Source organism: Oryctolagus cuniculus, chromosome 18, assembly GCF_051225735.1.
Source record: "Oryctolagus cuniculus isolate XC-2025 breed Fujian yellow rabbit chromosome 18, ASM5122573v1, whole genome shotgun sequence".
Taxonomy (NCBI): Eukaryota; Metazoa; Chordata; class Mammalia; order Lagomorpha; family Leporidae; genus Oryctolagus; species Oryctolagus cuniculus.
Genome location: NC_142884.1, coordinates 76789340 through 76808185, shown reverse-complemented (window position 1 = coordinate 76808185; position 18846 = coordinate 76789340). Strand labels below are relative to the sequence as shown.

Below are 18846 nucleotides of genomic sequence, written 5' to 3'. Positions count from 1 at the left end.
CCCTTCCTTCACGAAACTGCCGCTCGCCGGCTCCTGCCCACTTCCCCATTTCATGGGCGGGCACCGCCACCGTCCAGACTTCAAAGAGGCCCCTGGCAGTCAGCTCCGCCCAGGGCCACCCACTCGACGCTGCCTCACCCTGGGGCTCCTGCTGGCTGGGGCAGGGCTCTGAGCCCTCTGCTCCAGCCCCTGTGGGCCCCTCCCCCAGCGCCCGAGTGCTCCCCGGGCCTTGGCAGCCCTGGGGTCCATGCGATGGAATGTCCTATGGCGGGGGCAATGCCCCCCCCGTACCGGGCGACGAGGTCACCACCAGCCCCAGGGGGCCACCGGGACCCGGCAGCTGGAGCTCTGACAGCTGCTTTTTAACTTCGAGTCCCGGCGGTCCCACCTGGCCAGGCTGAGCAGGTCCAGCCCCTGGTTCCGCCCGTGTGGCCCGCGGGCCTGAGAGGCAGGCACAGCCCCAGGCCCCCTCGAGGCCCCTCCCCGCTGTCAACAGATGTGCTCGGGAGCCTGACACAAGGAGACGAAACCCTCCAGACTCCCCAGAATCCTCTCTGAACACCACCTCCTGCAGGAAGTCCTCCTGGATCACTCTAGCCAAACGGGATCTTCCAATCTCCGAGTGTCTGGAGTCACCTGCATTCCTCTAGCCTCCAGAGCCTGGCCGGGCCCGTCCCCTCCTCTGGGGAAGGCAGGACCTGGGACTTCCTTTGGGCCCTCCCCCCAGCCCCTCCCAGGCCTGGCACCCAGCAGGTGCAGCCTCTGCCCAAAGCAGGGGAGCGGCGCTGGTGGCGGGCTGCTTGCCCTCCGACCCCGCGGCAGGCTCGCCCCACCGGTCTGACCCGCTGCCGCGAGCGCCGGGAGGTGACAGGGCCCTGAGTCAAAGGCATCAGGATGAGGATGAAAGCCTGGCGGGGGAGCGCGGCCTCAAGGAGCCACAGCAAACCTCACACGCTCCGCACGGCCCTCTGCAGGGGCCACAGGGCAGGCTCGGGCTCCCAAGCTAGCCAGCAGGCCCCCTGCGGGATCCCGGAGGCCCTGAGAGCCGGGCGGGGGTGCAGTGGGCTGGGGCAGGCCGCCAAGAGCAAGGTTGACCCAATGCAGCTGGTTCCTCTCTCTAGCACTGACCCACCGGCTCTGGGCCCCGAGGCATCTCCCTGACACCAAGACCCTGGAAAGCCGGGGCTGACCAGTCACAAGGCCACAGGAAATTCCCCTCCCCAGAACCGGCCCCTGTGCCCAGGAGTCAGGCAAGCGACCTCGACCCCCTCCTGGCCTCACCACCAGCCCCCGGGGCTGCTTCTCCCAAGAGCTGCCGCCAGGAGAGCCCGGTCGGGCCTGGGAAGCCAGGGCCGCAGTTGAGATCTTGGCTCCCACCCCGGAAGGCGCCAGAAGCCTTGCCTCTCGTCCTCCCCCGCAAGGCTGGGGGTGGGGGGGATCGAAACCCCTGCCTGCTCTCCCCGGGCTCGGGCAGGAAGTGGTCTCCGCGTCACACGGAGGCCCCCGGGGGCTGCAGTACAAGCGGCCGTCCAGGCTGCGGGCAGGTGCAGCGCCTCCGCAGGGACCAGCTGAGAGCCGACAGCCCGACGCAGCTCGGCACGAGGTGCCAAGTGCTGAGGCAGCCCCAGGTCCCGAGGCACGGAAGACACACGCCGAGACCAGACTGCAGCCGTCAGCAAGGCCCCTGTGCACAGGCACCGAGCCAGGAGCCTGGGCACCATGCGCGCACTGGCAACCCGCAAACCCCTTGTTCTCAAAGCAACCTCAAGAAGCCCCATCCTGGGGCCGGCACCATGGTGCAAGGGGTAAAGCCGCCGCCTGCAAAGCCAACATCCCACGTGGGCGCTGGTTCAAATCCCAGCTGCTCCACTTCCGATCCAGCTCCCTGCTAATGTGCCTGGGAAAGCAGCAGAGGACGGCCCAAGTGCTTGGGCCCTGCACCCACGTGGGAGACCCGGATGAAGCTCCAGACTCCAGGCTTCTGCCTGGCCCAGCTCCAGCTACTGCAGCCAGTTAGGGAGTGAGCCAGCAGATAAAAGATCCCTCTCTCTCCCTCTCTCTCTCTCTAGCTCCCTCTCTCCCCTTCTCTCTGTAAATAAATGAGTGAATCTTTAAACAAAAACCAATATTCTGTACTTTTTTTAAAAAGATTTTATTTATTTGAAAGATAGTTACAGGAAGAGGTAGAGCCAGAGAGAGAGAGAGAGAGAGAGAGAGAGGTCCTCCATCCTCTGGTTCACTCCCCAGATGACTGCAATGGCAGGAGCTAAGTTGATCCGAAGCCAGGAGCCAGGAGCTTCTTCCAGGTCTCCCACGTGGGTGCAGGGGCCCAAGGACGTGGGCCATCTTCCACTGCTTTCCCAGGCCACAGCAGAGAGCTGGATCGGAAGTGGAGCAGCTGGGACTCAAACCGGCGCCCCGCTGCAGGCTGGGGCTTTAACCTGCTTGTGCCAGAGCGCCGGCCCCTCCCGTGTGTTCTCCTGGAGTCATCTGAGTCATCAGGTTTAAGGACAGGGTGGCACCGGGGCAATGGCAGAGCCAGGATCTGGGCCCTGGCCGCCACGTCCGGCTCCCTTGTAAGTACAGGCAGGCTGCGCCTGCTGCTTGTGCACCGGGGAGCCCGGCGCGAGCCCGGCGAGCTCTCCAGGCAGCGGCGAGGGCCTGGCCGAAGCCCTGGAGAGGAAGTGGAGGCCAGAGGCGGCCCTGCCGGGGGGGGGGGGGGGGTGAGGGCCCTAGGACACGGCGCCTGGGAGGCACCACAACCACACCCCAGAGCCAAGGAGTGCCTGTCGGAGGTCCCCCCACCGCACTGACCCGGTGCTGGGGGCAGGGCAGCGTCGTCACCGGCTCCGCCGACTGCCTGGAGAGCCCGGCCCCGGCCTGGCAGCAACCACGCAACTGCAATGGGCATTAGACGCCCCACCCAGGGCCCAAGAAACCAGGCGTGGGATGGGGGAGGGGTTCCCAGAGGCTCCGCCCGCCGGGAGCTGGCCCGTAACTGGGTCACAAGCCCTGCCGGCCGCTGCAGCAGAGCCGGGGCTGGGGCTGCCGGTGAATACGTTCGAGCCGATGCGGTTCCACACCTTCATTTCTGGTCCACATCAATAATTGACCCCGGAGTCTCATAAAAACCAGACACAGCTCATTAGCGGCTCTACAAAGGGCACGCCCACCTGCCCACCGCCCGGCCAGGACTGCCTGCGCACTGCTGCTTACAGCCCAGAACGGGGCACTCGGGGCCCCACCCCCAGGAGGCCCACCTGCAGGGGCCCGGGGAAGCTCGGAGCAAGGACTCTTCCCCCTCCTCCAGGGCAGGCAGCCCCCCGCCCAGAAACAGAATTCACGGAGTCCAGGATGGGGGAGCCGCACGCACCCCCACCCGCCCTCTCCTACCCCACACGCCGTCCAGCGGGGCCCCAGCGCTGCATCAGGGATGGGCCTCTCCCTTGGAGCCCACAGAGCATGGCACCGGCAGGACCTCACACGGCCTCCCTGGCAAGCAGACTCCTGCCTCTGGAGCGGAGGCAGCCAGGTGGGGAAGGAGCCGCCCACACAGGGGCCACAAGGAAGCGTCCACTTCTGCCCCCACTCCAGGGGGAAGGGTCCTGCTGCGGCAGACCCGCCCACCAGCCCCCAGCCCGGGGTCTCCAGCGCCGCACGCTTGTGCTCCAAGAAAGATGGGTTCAAGTCTGCCGGTGACCGCGGCCCCCCCCAAAGCACAAGGCAGGGGCCCCGCCCTGCAGGTCACGGCCGAGGACTCACAGGCGGGGTGGCCCAGCCAGGGGAGTTCCGTGCAGCCCCCGGCGTCATCACCTCCCTCCTCCGAGAACCACCACGAGCACCAGCGAAGGTTGACACGGTTACCAAGACAACAGAAGCTGGGCCCGGCCAGGAGGTCTCGGGGCTAATCCTAAACGAATTACAGGCCACAAGGGACAGCGCTGCGGAGCAGCAGGGCCAGCTCAGGGCGCCCGAGCCGGGGATGAGGAGCCGGGGCCAGGGGGCTCGGGGGCCCAGGGGGGGGCTCTGCGGGGGGGGGGAGCCCCAATAAATCAGTTTCCAGGAACTGCTCCACTGAGCACGGCGTGGCCAACGACACCTGCACAAGGGCACTTAGTGTCTGGGGTCTCCTGACACGAGGGCCGTGGGGAGGCCCAGGACGCCTTCCTGGGTGGAAGCCAGTTCTTTCCCTGTTTGAAACCTGCCTCCCGCGACAGTGAGTGACAGCCCCGGCGGCCACACGCGTGCCTCCCCGGGAACAGCGCGGCCAGGGCCGGGAAGGACCCTCCTCTCGGACAGCAGGAGCCCACAGCTGGGAACTATTACTCATTTTTATTGATTTATTTGAGAGCCAGAGCTCCCACCTACCAGTTCACTCCCCAAACGTCGCCAACAGCTGGAGCTGGGCTGGGCCACAGCCAGAAGACAGTCCGGGTCTCCCTGTGGTGGCAGAAGCCCCATCACCGGGCCGTCCCTGCGCCTCCCAGGCTCCGCGTTGGCGGGAACCTGGGGTCAGAGGTCAGAGGCAGGTACTGAACCAAGTCCTCTGGCGTGGGGCCCGGGTGTCCTAACCACTAGGCTAAACACCCACTCCCCTGTCCCCACCCCGCAGCTGGGGGCTATGAACGCACAGCGCACTGCGGCTAACGGTCCTACAGCTTGGGCCCTCTTCCCTGAGACTCCTGGAGAGCCCACGTGCAGCCGAGTGCAGGTGCTGTGTGGACCCACTTAACAGATGAGCACACCGAGGCCCAGAGCCACACAGCCGCCAGGAACAGAGGCAGGCGGGACCCGGCGCTCAGGTGGCACTGCCTGGAGCCAATGGGGCCGCCAGCAGGCCCCGCAAGGGGGCGCCAAGAACCCAGGCCCCTCCTTCCGGGCTGTCCTGGCGTCCCCTCCTGCTGCTCCTCACACCCTCTCCTGGGCTTCAAGCTAAGTGCGATTCACCACCCCCGCCCACTGTCCACGCCCGGGGTGAGGGGTGGGGGTGTCTCGGCCTGGCGCCTCCCGCTCGGGCAGGCACCACGATGCCCTGGAGGCTTGGTGGACACAGGTTCTCCCCACCGCTAACCACGCTGGCTCCACGCAGAACCACCCTGTGGTGACACCTGCCCCTCCCGGCCTCCACCCTGGGGCCCTCTCACCTGGGGCCACGCAGGCGCCTGCACCACGGTCCCCCACTGCCTGCGCGTCCATGACCTACCGAGGCGCTGGCTGGCGACCCCCAGCCCAGGAGCCCCGCCCTGCACCCCCGGCGCGCGCCCCTTCTTCTCCAGACTCCCCTCCTGGACTGCAGAGGGCTCAGCCTTGGGGGCTGCTCGGCTGCACCCCATGGCCTCCTCGTCGTCAGCTCGGGGTGAGCAGGAGGCGTAACCCGGCTGCTTAAAAGTCTCGGGTTGGGACGGCGCTGAGGCGCGGGTTTAGATACCCCCGAACCGCCAGCACCCCCTACCCGATCCGGCTCCCCGCTAACACGCTGGGGAAAGCAGCGGATGACGGCCTAAGTGTCTGGGCGTCTGCCACCCACGCGGGAGACCCAGACGGGGTTCTGGTTCTGGGCCTCAGCCCGGCCCGGCCCCGGCCATTGCAGCCACTAGGGGACTGAACCAGCCGATCGACGATCCCTCCCTGTCACCCTGCCTGTCAAATAAAATAAAATAATTCTTCAAAAACAGAAAAAGAGAGGCCAGTGCTGTTGGCACAGCGAGTTAAGCCGCCACCTGCAGCGCCGGCATCCCATATGGGCGCCAGTTCCAGTCCCAGCTGCTCCACTTCCGATCCAGCTCCCTGCTTAATGCGCTTGGGAAAGCAGCAGAAGGCGGCCCCTGCACCCGCGTGGGACACCCGGGAGAAGCTCCTGGCTCCTGGCTCCAGTTAGGCCCAGCTCCGGCCAAACCAGAGGACAGGAGAGCTCTCTCTCTCTCTCTTCCCCCCCTCCCCCTCTCCCTGTCACTCTGCCAAAGTAATTTTTCGAAAGAAAATCTAAGTTCCGCCCCCCTCCCAGAATCAAGGTCATGAGCCCCTGGTGTCCCTCCGAAACACGGCTCTGCCCCCAACTCCATCCTCGCCCCTCCACCACCTCTCTCCTGCCACCCTGCCTGGGAGGTTCCTGGGAGCCGGCAGAGCGCCCAGCGGGAACCGTGCCGCCCCTGCCCGGCCCCGGCCCGGCCCCACCCTGCTCTGAAGCCCCACTCTGGCTCCCAGGGTCCGGCACCCGCAGGTCAGCCTGTCCACACTGGGTGCGACTCGGCGGTGACGGAATCTGCTCCACAGGCCCCTTCCTGGTCCCTGGGTCCAGACTCTCAGCCGCTAGAGGGGTCCTGCTGCCCGGACCCCCCCGGGGAGTGGCCTCGCAGCCCCCGCAAGGGTGCACAGGCTCAGAGCCCTGCCACCAGAGGGTCCGGCCAGTGCCCCCTCGGAAGGGTGTCTGGGCACCAGCACCTGGGACCCCAGCCCCCACCACGAGGGCGGCAGCTCTCAGCAAGGACCCGGGCCTCCCCTCTGCTCCTCCCTCCACCCAGCCTTGCCCCTGCGCTGCACACACCCAGGGCCTGCACAGCCTGCCGGGAGGCTCCCACGGCGCCACCTCGGCTCGTCTCAGTCCTGGGGTGACCTCAGGAGACGATGCAGACCCCCCAGGGCTCTCACCAGGAGGGTGTGAAGCCCAGTGCCCCTGCGGCCGCCTGGAGGGACGCTGGGGGAGGCACAGACCCGTGTCCCCAGAGCACAGAACTAGGTCAAGGGCACGTGCTCTATGTGAAAGGCAAATGCAAACAAGACACAGGATCAGGGCCACTCCAAGCCCGGGCACAGGGCCTGCATGCGCCCGGCCGGCGCCCCACCAAACCCGGGGCACGGGAAGGCTTGGCTGCCCGACCTCCAAGGGCCCTTCCAGGTCCAGTGTTCCGTGACTTCTTGACCCTGGAGGCCATCAAGCGAGTGGCCGAACGCCCACTGGGCGGCGGTCCAGGCCTGGTCACAGGGCACTTCCTGCCTCACTGCACGCGGGGGCAGGAGGAAGCCGGCCGGCCCTGACCCTGCGAGGTTTCCGGCAGGGGCCGGCCTCCAGGACTGGGTGGGATGAGGCCTGGGCGTGGCTAACTCAAAGCCAGCCAGCCCCTGTCAGCCCCTGCCAGCACCCAGCACAGCGGGCACCACACGGGGCCCAGGGCAGCTACCCACCCCGGCGGGGGAGGGGCGGCACTGGCGGGGAGCGCAGGAAAAACACACTTTCCCCTAAAGACTTGTAAAAAAACATTCCCACTGATTTTTTTCCCTTTTACCCCCAGCCTTCACAGGTTCAAATACGCCACACTTAGTAATTTTACGAGCAAACCAGGCTATACATCACACAGTTTTATGTTCCTAAATTAACAAAAGGACTTTAAATCTATATGGAGCTCTTAAAAAGGAAAGACCACCACATCTATGGTTATTCCCACAGCCCCGATTCCCCTTCCCTGCTCAGGCACACCCCCAGGGCTCCAGAATTTCTGCTGACTGCGGTGTGGGGACCACCAAGGAGAGACTGCTGGGCTCAGCAGCCCTGAGAGGGGACCCCTCTGCCCCTGCAGAGACCACCGAGGGGCCGGGGGTGGGGAGCCCGAGGAAGGGAGAGGCAGCCTCCACGCAGCTCCCAGCCCAAGGGGCCGGCTGCACGACGCCAGGGTAGACCAGATGACCGGCCCGCATGTGCCAGTGGCAAGGGGGACGCACAGGCTGCTCCCTTTACACAGGTGCTCGCCCCGCGGCAGAGGGCCGGTGGCACACAGCACGGAGCACACATCTAGACCCTTACCCCGCGGGCCGGCTCTGGCTGGCCAGCCCAGTTCCAACCCTCCCCATCGGCAAGGCCGGACCCCAGGTGTCACACGACCATTTGCCCGCAGAGCCCGAAGAGGCTGCCAGAGTCCAGCAGATACGCAGCCAGGGGCTGGCCAGCGGGGCTGTGTCAGATTCCCACCCAGGGCGCGAGAACTCGCTGTGTAAGCCAGGAAAAAAGCCTTAATGCGAACCAAACTGAGCAGGGGGTGGGACCCACGGCAGGGCCCCTCCAAGAAGGGCTGGGCCGCCGGGACAAAGGGGCCCCCGGCTTTCCCAGGCCAGATGGAGGTGAGGCAGCCCTCGGCAGCTCTCAGGGGTCCCGGGGATTAATTAGCGCGAGATGGGAGCCCGAGCGCCGTCCCCACTGAGCTTCTGAGCTGTAAATAAGCAGCGTTCTCAGCCACGGCTCAGACAGCAGCGCTCCCTCTCATCTCACACAGCTCCCGCCGGGAGCAGAACCTGGGTGGCAGGCATGTGACCCGAGAGCCTCCCCCGCAGCCAGGGCTGGGCACGGGCTCCGTCACAGCTGGCGCCTGCGGCCCCCCTGCCAGCTGGGAGCAGGCGGCTGCAGGTCAGGGCCCTGTCCCGGCCTCACCTCGCCAGGCCTCCCCCAGGCCAGGTGGGCCAGGCAGAGCCCCGCCCCCACCTCCCACTGGGACTGGGGGGGGGCTCTGCACAGGCCACCTGGGCCCAGATCTCCCTCCACGGTGCCCCATCTCCTGCTCGTCCATCTGAGGCTGTTCAGAGAGGGGCCAGGCCGGGTCTGACAAGCTGTTGACAGCTCCCAGGGCCTGTGGGGGCAGCTGTGCAGGGACAAGCTCCAGGGGCAGCCACTGGCAGCCGCCACGGCCACCTCTACACTCCAGTCTCCTCGCTGGAGGGCCTGGTGGTCCTTCCTGGAAGTGGACAGGGAGTCCTAAGGGGAGGCTGGGGTCAGCAGGAGTTCAGTGTGGCCCAGGGTGGGGTCCACTGACGGCCGAGTCCTTCCCTCCGCAAATGCCAGAAACAAGATAAGGGGCCAGGAGGGCGCCACGGCCAGCACCGAGGCCCTCCCCCCACCCCAGCGCTCAGCAAATATTTATTAAGCAAGGACGCCAGAGCCAGACCGCCCAGGGTCAGTGCCCGGCCGCCCTCTCCCTGCGCCTGTGACCTCAGCCTCCGGGGACCGTCCGTCCAAGAGCTGTCAGGTGAGCTGCAGAACTCAGGTCGAGGCCGGAGAGCGGCCGTACCTCTTCTTTCTCAAAGGGCTACCTTCTGAATGGTGCCCGCCCACGTGCAGCTCCAAGCCTGGGGAAGCGCAGCAGGGGAGTAACGGGAGCAGGTGCACCCACAGAGTCTGGGAAGGGGACCCCCAGCTCCCCATCGCCCCAGGAGCAGGGCGGTGCCCCCAGTCCTCCCACCCCAGTCCCCCCCTCTCTCCGCAGCGCCCAGTCTGCACCCCTCCCCCGGGCAGTGAAGGAGCACCAAGGGGAAGGCCACCACTCGCCCACCACGAAGCCCCGCTCATTGTTACAATTGTTATTTATTTATCTGAGAGGGAGACAGGGAGGAGACACACAGAGCTGATTCACTCCTCAGGTCTCTGCAGCGACCAGGGCTGGGCCAGAGTGGAGAGCCAGGCACTCAACCCTGGTCTCCCACACGGGTGGCAGGAACCCAAGTCCCTGGGCCATCACCTCTGCGCCGCACAGCCTGTTCCTGCAGGAAGCTGGCATCGGGGCCAGGGTCAGGCATGAACCCAGGCGCTGTGACACGGGGCACGCGCACGGCTTTCACCACGAGGCCACATCAGTCCACTTCAGCACCAACAGCGAGTGTAACGAAACCACTATAGCTCCCACCTGTTACGCATGAACACCGTCCCGCTGCCCAGGGGACTTACACATTTAATCCCTGGGACCAGAGGTGGGCCCCCAGTCCCTGGAAGAGGCCAGGCAGTGAGCGGGCATCTTAGGCTTGGCCAGCCCACCCGGCCTCCATGACAGCTGCCAGAGACAACACAGGACAATGGGTGTGCGTGGCTGCGTACCAATAAAACTTTATTCACAAAGGGCCAAGGCCTGCCCTAGCCTCGCCAGGGAGACGGGAGCACAGAAGCCTTTCACATACGGGGAAACTGAGGCTTTACCAAGCGCTCCAGCCTCCTGTCCAAGGCAGAGCTCCTGAGCCCGCGCCTTGCACCGGCCAAACAGGAAGAGCTGGTGCCTGGTGCCAGCCTCCCTCTGAGCTGCCCCCAGGCCCCCAGGCGGATGGCCCTGGACCCTGGCCCACGAGACGGGATCCGGCTTCGCCAACAGGCCCAGACCTGGAGGCTGGGGGGAGCTGGCCGTGCTGTCCGCCTCCCTCCACAGGGTGCCTTTCACCCGGCACCTGCGGCCCCTGGTGTGGGTCCCGCGTGGCAGACAGCAGCCAACCACACATCCGCGTCTCCGTCCCCCCACTTCCAAACTGAGCAAGCCACAGGCCCCTCTGGGCCTCACCGAGCTCCCGGGTGACACGGGAAGGAGCCAGCAACTGTCTCCCTGGCCCCCGCCCAGGGAGCAGTGGCACCTGCGCCCGAGGACCCGGCTGACACCAGTTTAACACCCTGCAAGGACACGCCACAGCGACGGCGGGGTGGGGGCAAACCGCCACTGCTGGGCCAGGGTCAGCACAGGCAGTCTGCTCCCCCCCCCCCCCCCCCGCTGTCCTAGCCTGAGCCGCCGCCTCCCTCTGAGGCTCCCGCGTCAACAGAACTGGGTCACCTGACGAACACAGCTGTGCCAGCAGCCGCCCAACGGCAGGTGAGGTGCGGTGCGCCCTACCAGCACCTGTGCCCCAAGACGCTCCTAGCCCTCGCTCTCCCAGGCGGGCGCAGGGCTGGGGCAGGGGCCGTGGGGACCCAGAGGAGACCCAGCGAGTGGAGGTCCTGAGTGACAGGCTCAGGTACCGCTCTCCCCCCACCCGGCGGAGGGGGGACCCCACAGTTCCGGGAGCCCCAGGACTCGGCCCTGGTGGAACCCAGCCCTCGTGTACGCTGGGGAGTCCCGGTTCTGATCTGGATCGGACCTGCGAGGGGACGCCCAGACCAAGGGACAGACAGCCAAGTTTCACGTTGCCGACCCGTGTTTTGGGTGGACAGAGACACAGAGAGCAAGAATGAAAAGGAACTCTCGCAAATACGCTGATTTCTAGCAAAACGGTGGAGACCCCCACCACTGACCACTGACTGACCTGGTGGCTTCTGGGGGATGGCTGGGCACGGATCAGCCAGTTGCGGTTCAGTGCGGATTTCAGAAACGCCCAGTGTCGGGAGGTCCCTCTGGCCCCTCCGTTCGGCTCTGAGAACTCGGGGGCACATCTGCCCGCCATCAGGAAGCCCCCTCCCAGGGACCAGACAAGCCCAACCCCCACACCTGGCCGGCCGCACCTTTCCCAGGCCGACGACACCGCCCAGGGCAGACCCAGGGCCGTCGCCTTTCCCCCCCCCACGGCACCCCGGTGTCGCCCCAGCCCGAGGACCCCAACTTCAGCAGCAACCGCGCGTCACAGCCCAAGGCAGGCAAACTCAGAGCAAGGCAGCCAAGATAAAAACACACCGCATTCCCAGAACAAGCGGCCACACGCAGAGCAGCCTGCCCGAGCGGCGCTCACGTGGCCCACCTGGGGCGGGCCCGCAGTCACGGCCCGACCCCGGGGGGCACGGCGGGGGAGGGGGCAGGGCGCGCGGGGGCGGCCCGGGGCTCGCCGCCAGCTCGCGGGCCCCTCCCCGCGGCTCCCCGGCTCGCCAGCCTCCCCGGGGCCGCCCGCGGGGCCGCGACCTGCGCACAGGGTGACCTCCGGAGGGGCTCGCCCAGCCTGCGGCCGCCCCCTGCCCCGCGCCCCGGGCCGCCGGCGCGCCTCGCCCCGAAACAGAAAGTTGAAGGCAGCCCGCCGTCAGCGCGCACGGAGGTTAGGGCAACAGGAAACCACGCCGCCCGCCCCCCGAGCGTCCCCGGCCCCCTCCGCCGACCTCGGCAGAACAAAACCTTCCAGGGAATCCCGGGCAGGGAGGGGCGCGGGGGCCGGCCGCAGGGACCAGAGCCGGGGGGGGGGGGGGTGCGGGCCGCCGGGCGCTGCGGCGGCCTGCGGGAAAGTAACTTCGCACCCGGCGCGTAATCCACCCCGCCGGGCGTAAGCGCCGCCGCGAGGAGCCGGCTCCGGGCAGACAAAAGGAGCGAGACGCGCAGACCCCGGCGGCGGCGGCGGCGCGGCGGGGGCGGCGGGCCGGGTGGGCGCTCCCCGCCGCTCGCCGCGGGCCCGAGCGCGGCGGGAGCAGCCGGGGCCGCGCGGACCCCCCCCCAACGCCGCCCCGACCCCCCGGGCTGGGGGTAAGTGGGGGGGGGGGGGCCGGCACACAGGCGCCGCGCGGGACCCGGGGAGGCGCGCAGCTCGCTTACCTGGTAAGTAATACAGAGGCGGCTTCAACCCAAACATGGTTCAGGCTAGAATTCCATAGTGACCAGAGAGGGACGAAGGAGGAAAAATAAAAATAAATATAGGCAAGCCGAGGCGTGAAACAGAAATCGCCGTCCGAGCCACGGCGCTCCAAATGTCCAAAACAATAAAATCGAGGCAGAAGAGCGATCCCTCGCGCGCCGGAAAAAATAAAATCAAGTCTTCCTGCCCCCCCGCCCCGCGGCGACCCGAGGGCTCAGCCTCCGGCCAGCGCGCGCGGGCAGCTGCGGCCGCCTCGGCCCGGCAGGTCCGCAGTGAGGGCACGGACGACCACGACGGGCCGGAGCCGCCGCGGCCGCCGGTGTCTCCGCCGCGTGCGTCTTTTCTCCCTTTTGGACTTGAGATGCAAATAAAGCGGGCGGGGGAGCGGGCGGGAGAGCGCGGCGGGGCGAGCGGGAGCCGGGGGCGGCGAGGGCGGCGAGACCGCGGGCGGCGGGCTCAGGGGCGCCTCGCCGGGGAAGCTCGCGGGCGCGGGCGGGGAGGGGGCGCGGCGGCCCCCGGGGCGCGCGAGCGGCGGCCCGTGCTCCGCGCGGCCATCCGAACGTCAAGGGCGAGGGTCAAGAGACCTGTTCCCCACGGGGCTTCCCGTGCCGAGCCCGGGGGAGGAGGGAGGGGGCGAGGGGTATCTCCGGTTGCCAAGGAGAAACCGGCTTTGTTTTCGTTTCCCCTTAGCTACTGGGAGCGGAGGGGCGGGGTGGGGGAGGAGGAGGGGGCGAGCGGGAGGGGGCGCGGGGAAAATTAATACCCAAACAGCCGCCAAGTAGGAGGGGGCGCGGCCCCCTCGGCAGCGCCGGAGCCCGCGGCCGGAGGCGGCGGGGCGCGGGGCGCCGGCTCCCCTCCCCCTCGCCGCCCCAGGCCCCCCGGTTCTCGTCCGACCGCCGACTCGGAGGGAGCGGGCGCGGGCGGAGGGCGCAGCGCTCGCGGGCCAGGCGTGCGCGCGCGGCGGCGGGCCCCTCGATCAATTTTCATGCAAGAATCATTATCGGTAAATTGGAAAGCTGGCTGCCTGACAGCGGATTTGTCTCCCCTAATGAAAGCGAAAGGGCAGCGGCGCGGCGGCGGCGGCTCCTTCCGTCTCCACGCGGCGGCTTCCCGGGGCTCCGCGCTCCGCAGGGCGGCGGTGACAGTTTCACTTGCGAGCTCCCCCTGCGCGCGGCCGCTCGGGGCCCGGGAGGGCGCTGCGCCGGCCGCGGGGCGCTCCCCTCGCCCCCGGAGCCCGGGGGCCGCGGGCAAACAGTGGGCGGCCGCGGGCGCCGCCGGCTCCCCCTCCGGCTGCCCAACTCCGCGCTCTGGCTGCCGGCCCGGCCGCCCTCCCCACCCACGTCTGACAGCTGCGGGAGCCGGGGGCTCGCCCTCCGCCCGGCCGGGGGTGTGGGGGGCGGGGAGGCTCCCCAGGCCGTCCCCCCCCGCCCCGGGGGCCGCCTCCGGTGGCTCCCGCGCGGGGCCGCGGAGACGCACGCGCCGGCCGCCCCGGGCCAGCGGTTCGCTTCCGCCTTGGCCTCTCCCCGCTCACCCCACCCGCTGAAAATCCCTGTTGCAAGTGTAACCGAGTGCTTGCTACCGTCTCGCACACTGCCCGCGCCGCGGCGGCGTTAGCAGCTCCGGGGAGGCGTGCTCGCAGGCACACGGCCCCAGTGCGCGCGGCTGCTGCGGCTCTGCGAGACAGGCCCCCGCGCGGGGCGCACGAGCGCCCGGCTCCCCACGCCGCCTCTCCTTCGCACCCTCTCTGGCAGGCCCCACGTGATAATTCCCCAAATCGAAGGGGAAAAAACCCTGCCGCCAAACCACATCCTGTGCGCGCATTGTCCAGCCCAGCGATTTTAAAGAGACAGGACCCATTTCCCCACGCGCGCTCCTAAAAGCGCGCTACAGAGCTGCCTCTTGGTGCAGCCCCGGTGTTTTCCAGCCCTTCCGCCTCCACAGGTGCCCCCTGGGTGGCACAACGCGGTGACGCTAAAGGGGTCACCTCTGGCCCCGGACACAATCGTGGGATGCGGGAAGAGGCCTGCGCCCGCAGGGACGCACGGCGGGGCGCCGCGGTCCCGCCAGGCTCGGGTTCCTGGCCACGCTCGCCGGCCCCCGCGTCAACCGGGGGACCCCAGCGGCTGCCCCGGGGTCCCTGCTGCAAGCGGCGACTTCAAGAGGCGGCTGAACTCGGGGGAGGGGTGGTGTCACACCCTCCAGGAAAGCCGTGGAGGGCGAGCTGGTGGAGGTGCGCGCGCGCCGGGCTGTGTGTGGGGGGGTGCCCCCCGCCCGCCCCAGCCCACCCCGCCAGGAGCATCTGAAATGCGCGGGGCGGGGCGAGGGAGGTGGCACTCCGCCCCGCCGCCGCCTACCGCCTGCTGGGTGCTGCGCGCAGGCGGCTGCCTTCTGGGGCCCGGCCGCCGGGGGTGCGAGAGGCAGCCTTTAATCCCTCCCCGCCCCTGCGGCGCCCCTCCCCGCGGGCGGCCGAGGGCGCGCGCGGGCGCCCGGGACGGCGCCGGGGCTGCCCACCCGGAGGACGCCCGCCGCCCGCGCGCGCGCCCGCAGCTGGCCGCTCCGCCCCGCTCTGACCCCGGAGGTCGCGCCCGGCCCTCGGCGGCGGCGGCCCTTTGTTTCCGGGGCTGCGGGGGCGGCGCTCCTCGCGCCTCCCCCTGCGCCCGCTGCTCGCCGCGCTGCGAGGGAGGCGGTCGCCCGGCCCCCGCCCCCGCCGGGCTGCGGCCGGCGCGCGGCACGGGCTGCGCCCCCGTAGGAGTGGGGGGCCCCGCGCGGCAGCAGACGGCCGAGGGAGCTGCCGCCCGCCCCCCCTCGCCCCTCACCCCCGTGGAAAGTCTCTGACCGTACTTGAGGAGGGGGGGTTGAAAACTATTTTTAAAAGACCCTAAACTATCAGTTTCTGTTGTCATCCTTTTATTGGTTTTTAATTCTCCGGGATTACACGAACAACAGTAGTAATTAATACTAAACCTTCCTCTACTGTATATGCTAATGGCAGGAGCCATAAAAATTAATTTGCAAACATGTCATTACACAATAGCTGTACAGGCAATAAACCTGTAATTATGGGCCAATCACAGGCAGGGTACGCAGGCAGGGCCTCCCCCAATCTGCCAGGGGGGCCCCTCCCCCTGCTAAAGTGGGGAAGCCCTGGCCGGAGGGAGCCTGCCCCTTCTGGGAGCCACCTGGCTCCAAGCTGGGGGCGCGCGGGAGACGGGCCTCCAGCCAGCAAGACCACCTGGTCACCCCCCTGGGGTCCCCAGTGAAACTGAAGTGGAGGGTGCAGAGGCCAGGCTGAGACCCCGACAGGGCCCGGCCCGGCCCCCACGCTGTGAGGGGGGACAGCTGCTGCTTATCAGCGTTTCCCTATCGAGACAAACAACTCTCCCCAGCCAGGATCTGATGCCTGCAACGAATTATCTCAGAATGCACAGGCCAAGCCCTAATTGCTTTTAGCCACACCCTGGGGAAGGAGGCATAGCCACACCCGCCCTGGGTCTCCAGCCTCCAGTGGGCGATGCCACTTCCTGGTGACGGGGGACAGGAAGGCCCCTACACCACAGCTGCTCACCCGATGCCGAAGCAGCCCCCACCCTGCCAGCTCCCCAGCTGGCCTGTGACTGAATGGCCCGGTTGTCTGCCATAATGTGGCTGAGCGGGCAGCAGGGTGGACCTTTCCCGCCGCCCTGCCGGCTCGGCTGCGGCTTGGAAGCCATCACTACGGCCATTCATTCCTGGAGCAGCCACCCCTCCTTTTGGGCTGCCTAGGGCCTGGACGCCGGAGGGGGGCTCAGCGAGCCTAGAGCGCAGGCCACACCTGGACCAGCCCCCAGCCAGGTGCTCACCGGGGAAGTCACCCAGAGGGATCCCGTCCCCTCCACACTCTCTCTCCCAGGGGGCCAGCGGTGGCAGCCTCACCCTCGCGCTCTGCTCACCTCTGGGAGAGGCCGATGGCCAGGCTGGACCACCCAGAAGGCTTCCAAAAGGTTTGGGGACACCCCCCCACCCGGCACACTGGCCCTCACCTCCCAGAGTCCCAGCCCAGCTTGGAGCCAACCCAACCCAGGTCAGGGAAGGGTGGACGGCCAGAGGCCAGGGTCTGGGTCAAGTGCAAAGCAAGAAAAGCAACCAACAGCGCCCGTCTCCCAGGAGAGGAAAGCTATGGGCCCGGCTGCTTCCCAGAGGTGGCTCAGGCCCCTCCCACCCCCACTTCAGAAGGGAGGGGCCCCCAGTCTGGCCAGAAGAGATACGGATGGACTCCCGGCACAGGCTGAGCCACGGAGGCCGCAGCCCGGGTCTAGGTGCACTGGGTGGGTTCCTGGGTGGCCGGCTGCACCCACCGGGGCCAGGCCACAGCCTCGCCCTCTGGGAGGGTCCCAGGAAAGGGAGCTACAGGGTGGCCGAGTGGCCCTGAGACCCGCGCTGCCCAGGCCGCGTCTGGTCCCTGCTTGGGTAACAGCGCCGAGACTCCCCGAACACCCGGCCTGCGCCAGCTGCTGTGCTAAGCACTCTTCACCCGAATGCTGAAGGTCACCGTGTGGACTTCCGGTTTTTCAGATGGGGCACAGAGAGGGTGAGCACCTTGCCCCAGGACACACAGCAGAGCTGAGGTCGGAACCCACACTCGGGACTGTGAGGCAGCCGTGGCAGTGGCTCGGGCACCCCGGGGGGAGTCGCCGCCCACCGCCAGCCCTGGAGCAGCCTGTGTCAGCAGTGGGCCGTGGAGCAGATCGGCCTGCATTCCAAGGGCATGAGCCTGTGCGCTGTGCAGGTGCCGGCAGGGCTCCCTGTAATGGCGATAATGACGCTAATGGCAGCCCCACGGGCGGCCCGGATCCAGCCTACGTGCCTTATCTGCAGCTGGCCCCCACCCCCCAGGGCCAGACACCACGATGACCATCGCCCCTTGGGACCACGGGAGGATGTTGAGCCCAGAGAGGTGAGGTCACTTGCCCGAGGGCACACAGGGAGCAGACACACCCAGTTCCTGCCTCCCTCGGGCTCCACCGGTGACCAGGCCTTCCCAAGGGCGTCCCAAGCCTGCCCGTGAGTCCGCCGGGGTCGGAAGAGAAAGGGGCCCTCTGCCGCCACAGCCCACTGGAGCCTGCGGGCCCAGGCCGCGACCCCCGGTGCTGGCTTCACTCTTGCTTTCCTGTACCCTTGGAGCTCCAGGGCGCACCCCACAGTGTGTGTGTGTGTGTGTGTGTGTGTGTGTGCCGCCCCAGTCAGGGGGTCTTACCGGGCGCCCAGGGAAGCGGCTGCGTGGCGGTGTGCCCCTGAGCCCGGCCACACTCGCAGGGAGAGCCCACGGGCGGGTCAGCGCCCCAGGGCTGCGGGGTGGTCCCCCTGCATGGATGCCAGGCTCCGGGCTTCCAGCACCGCGACAGAAGACATCCCGGAGGCTTTGCCGTCATTCGTTCCAACGGCCACCGGAAACTCAGCCCCGTGGCTGCTGTCGCCGGGAGCTGGCCTCCCTCCTGCTGTCCGGCCAGGCCTGCACCCCTGGGCCAGCGGGTCAGGCCAGGCTGCAGGTCCGGAACAGGGGCCTGGGCTCCCCGGTGGGGGCTGGGGGTGGCTGCCGTCCCCCAGGAAGCTCAAGTCGGGACGCCCCGGCATGGGGACTGTCCGGCCACCTGCCACCCCACCCGGCTCCCTGGGACACACAGTTGCCTGCTGCAGCTGGGGGAGAAATCTAAGCCCAGCAGGTCCCCGGGTGACGCCAGCCAGCCTTCCTAGGGCTCACCCCGGCGGGTCGAGGTCTGCGGCCTCACCGTCCCACAGGCCACACGAGGCCATGAGGACACGGCGCCCGAGCAGCTGTGCGCAGCCGAGCGACCGCCTGCAGGCTGGCCCAGGAAGCCTGGCGCACCTGTGCGTGACAACATCTGCTCCCGAGACGACCCTGCTAAAGACAGCAACGCCTCCATCACCCCAGACCCCCACCCCGCCCCCAGGTCACACGGCACAGAGGAGACACAGCGTCCCCCGTGTCACTCTTGCCATCGGCTTGTCGCCTTGCTGTCACTCTGACGCGCACCAGCAGTCCCCGGCACTGCTCGGGAGGCCTTCACGACTCATCCGGTGCCATCCACAACCCAAGCCTCATCATCCCTGCTTCTCGGGGAGCTCGCTGAGCCAGGCAGGCGAGGGCCAGGCCGCACAGCCAGGCTGAGGAAAAGCTCCCGTCGGAACCCGGCCCAGTCTGATTTACTACTTTACTTTGAAAATCAGAGTTACAGAGAGAGAGAGAGACAGAGAGAGCTTCCATCCGCTGGTTCACTCCCCAGATGACCACAAAGGCCGGAGCTGCGCTGATCTGAAGCCAGGAGCTTCCTCTGGGTCTCCCACGGGGTGCAGGGCCCAAGCACTTGGGCACCCTCCGCTGCTCTCCCAGGCCATCAGCAGGGACCTGGATCGGCAGCGGAGCAGCCGGGACTCCAGCCGGCTCCCATATGGGATGCTGGCATGGCAGGCGGTGGCTTTTAAAACTGCTCCCCACGGGGCCTCTCTGGCCGAGAGGCCTCCCCGCAGAAACCTTTTTAAATCAAAAGCAAAACAAACAGAAACCAG

At 68.0% G+C, this 18846-nt stretch overlaps 1 protein-coding gene and 1 long non-coding RNA gene across 7 annotated transcripts in view; both read right to left on the bottom strand.

Moving 5' to 3' along the window:
- Positions 1-18846, bottom strand: part of GSE1 (Gse1 coiled-coil protein) — a 299121-nt gene that overhangs the window by 61485 nt on the left and 218790 nt on the right. For 2 of the 6 annotated variants that reach the window (XM_070062817.2, XM_070062818.2), the window contains exon 1: positions 12243-12982. The exons of the other annotated variants lie outside the window; for them this stretch is intronic. In XM_070062817.2, coding sequence (XP_069918918.2) covers positions 12243-12279 — 37 coding nt within the window. In that variant the 5' untranslated portion in view covers positions 12280-12982. Of the gene's footprint in view, positions 1-12242; positions 12983-18846 lie in introns of those variants that run through there. 6 annotated transcript variants of the gene reach the window in all.
- On the bottom strand, positions 1782-5889 carry LOC149121041 (uncharacterized). The gene is made up of 2 exons (XR_016224950.1): positions 2815-5889; positions 1782-2378 (listed from the first exon to the last, which is right to left on the bottom strand). It is a non-coding gene; the product is annotated as an uncharacterized LOC149121041 (long non-coding RNA).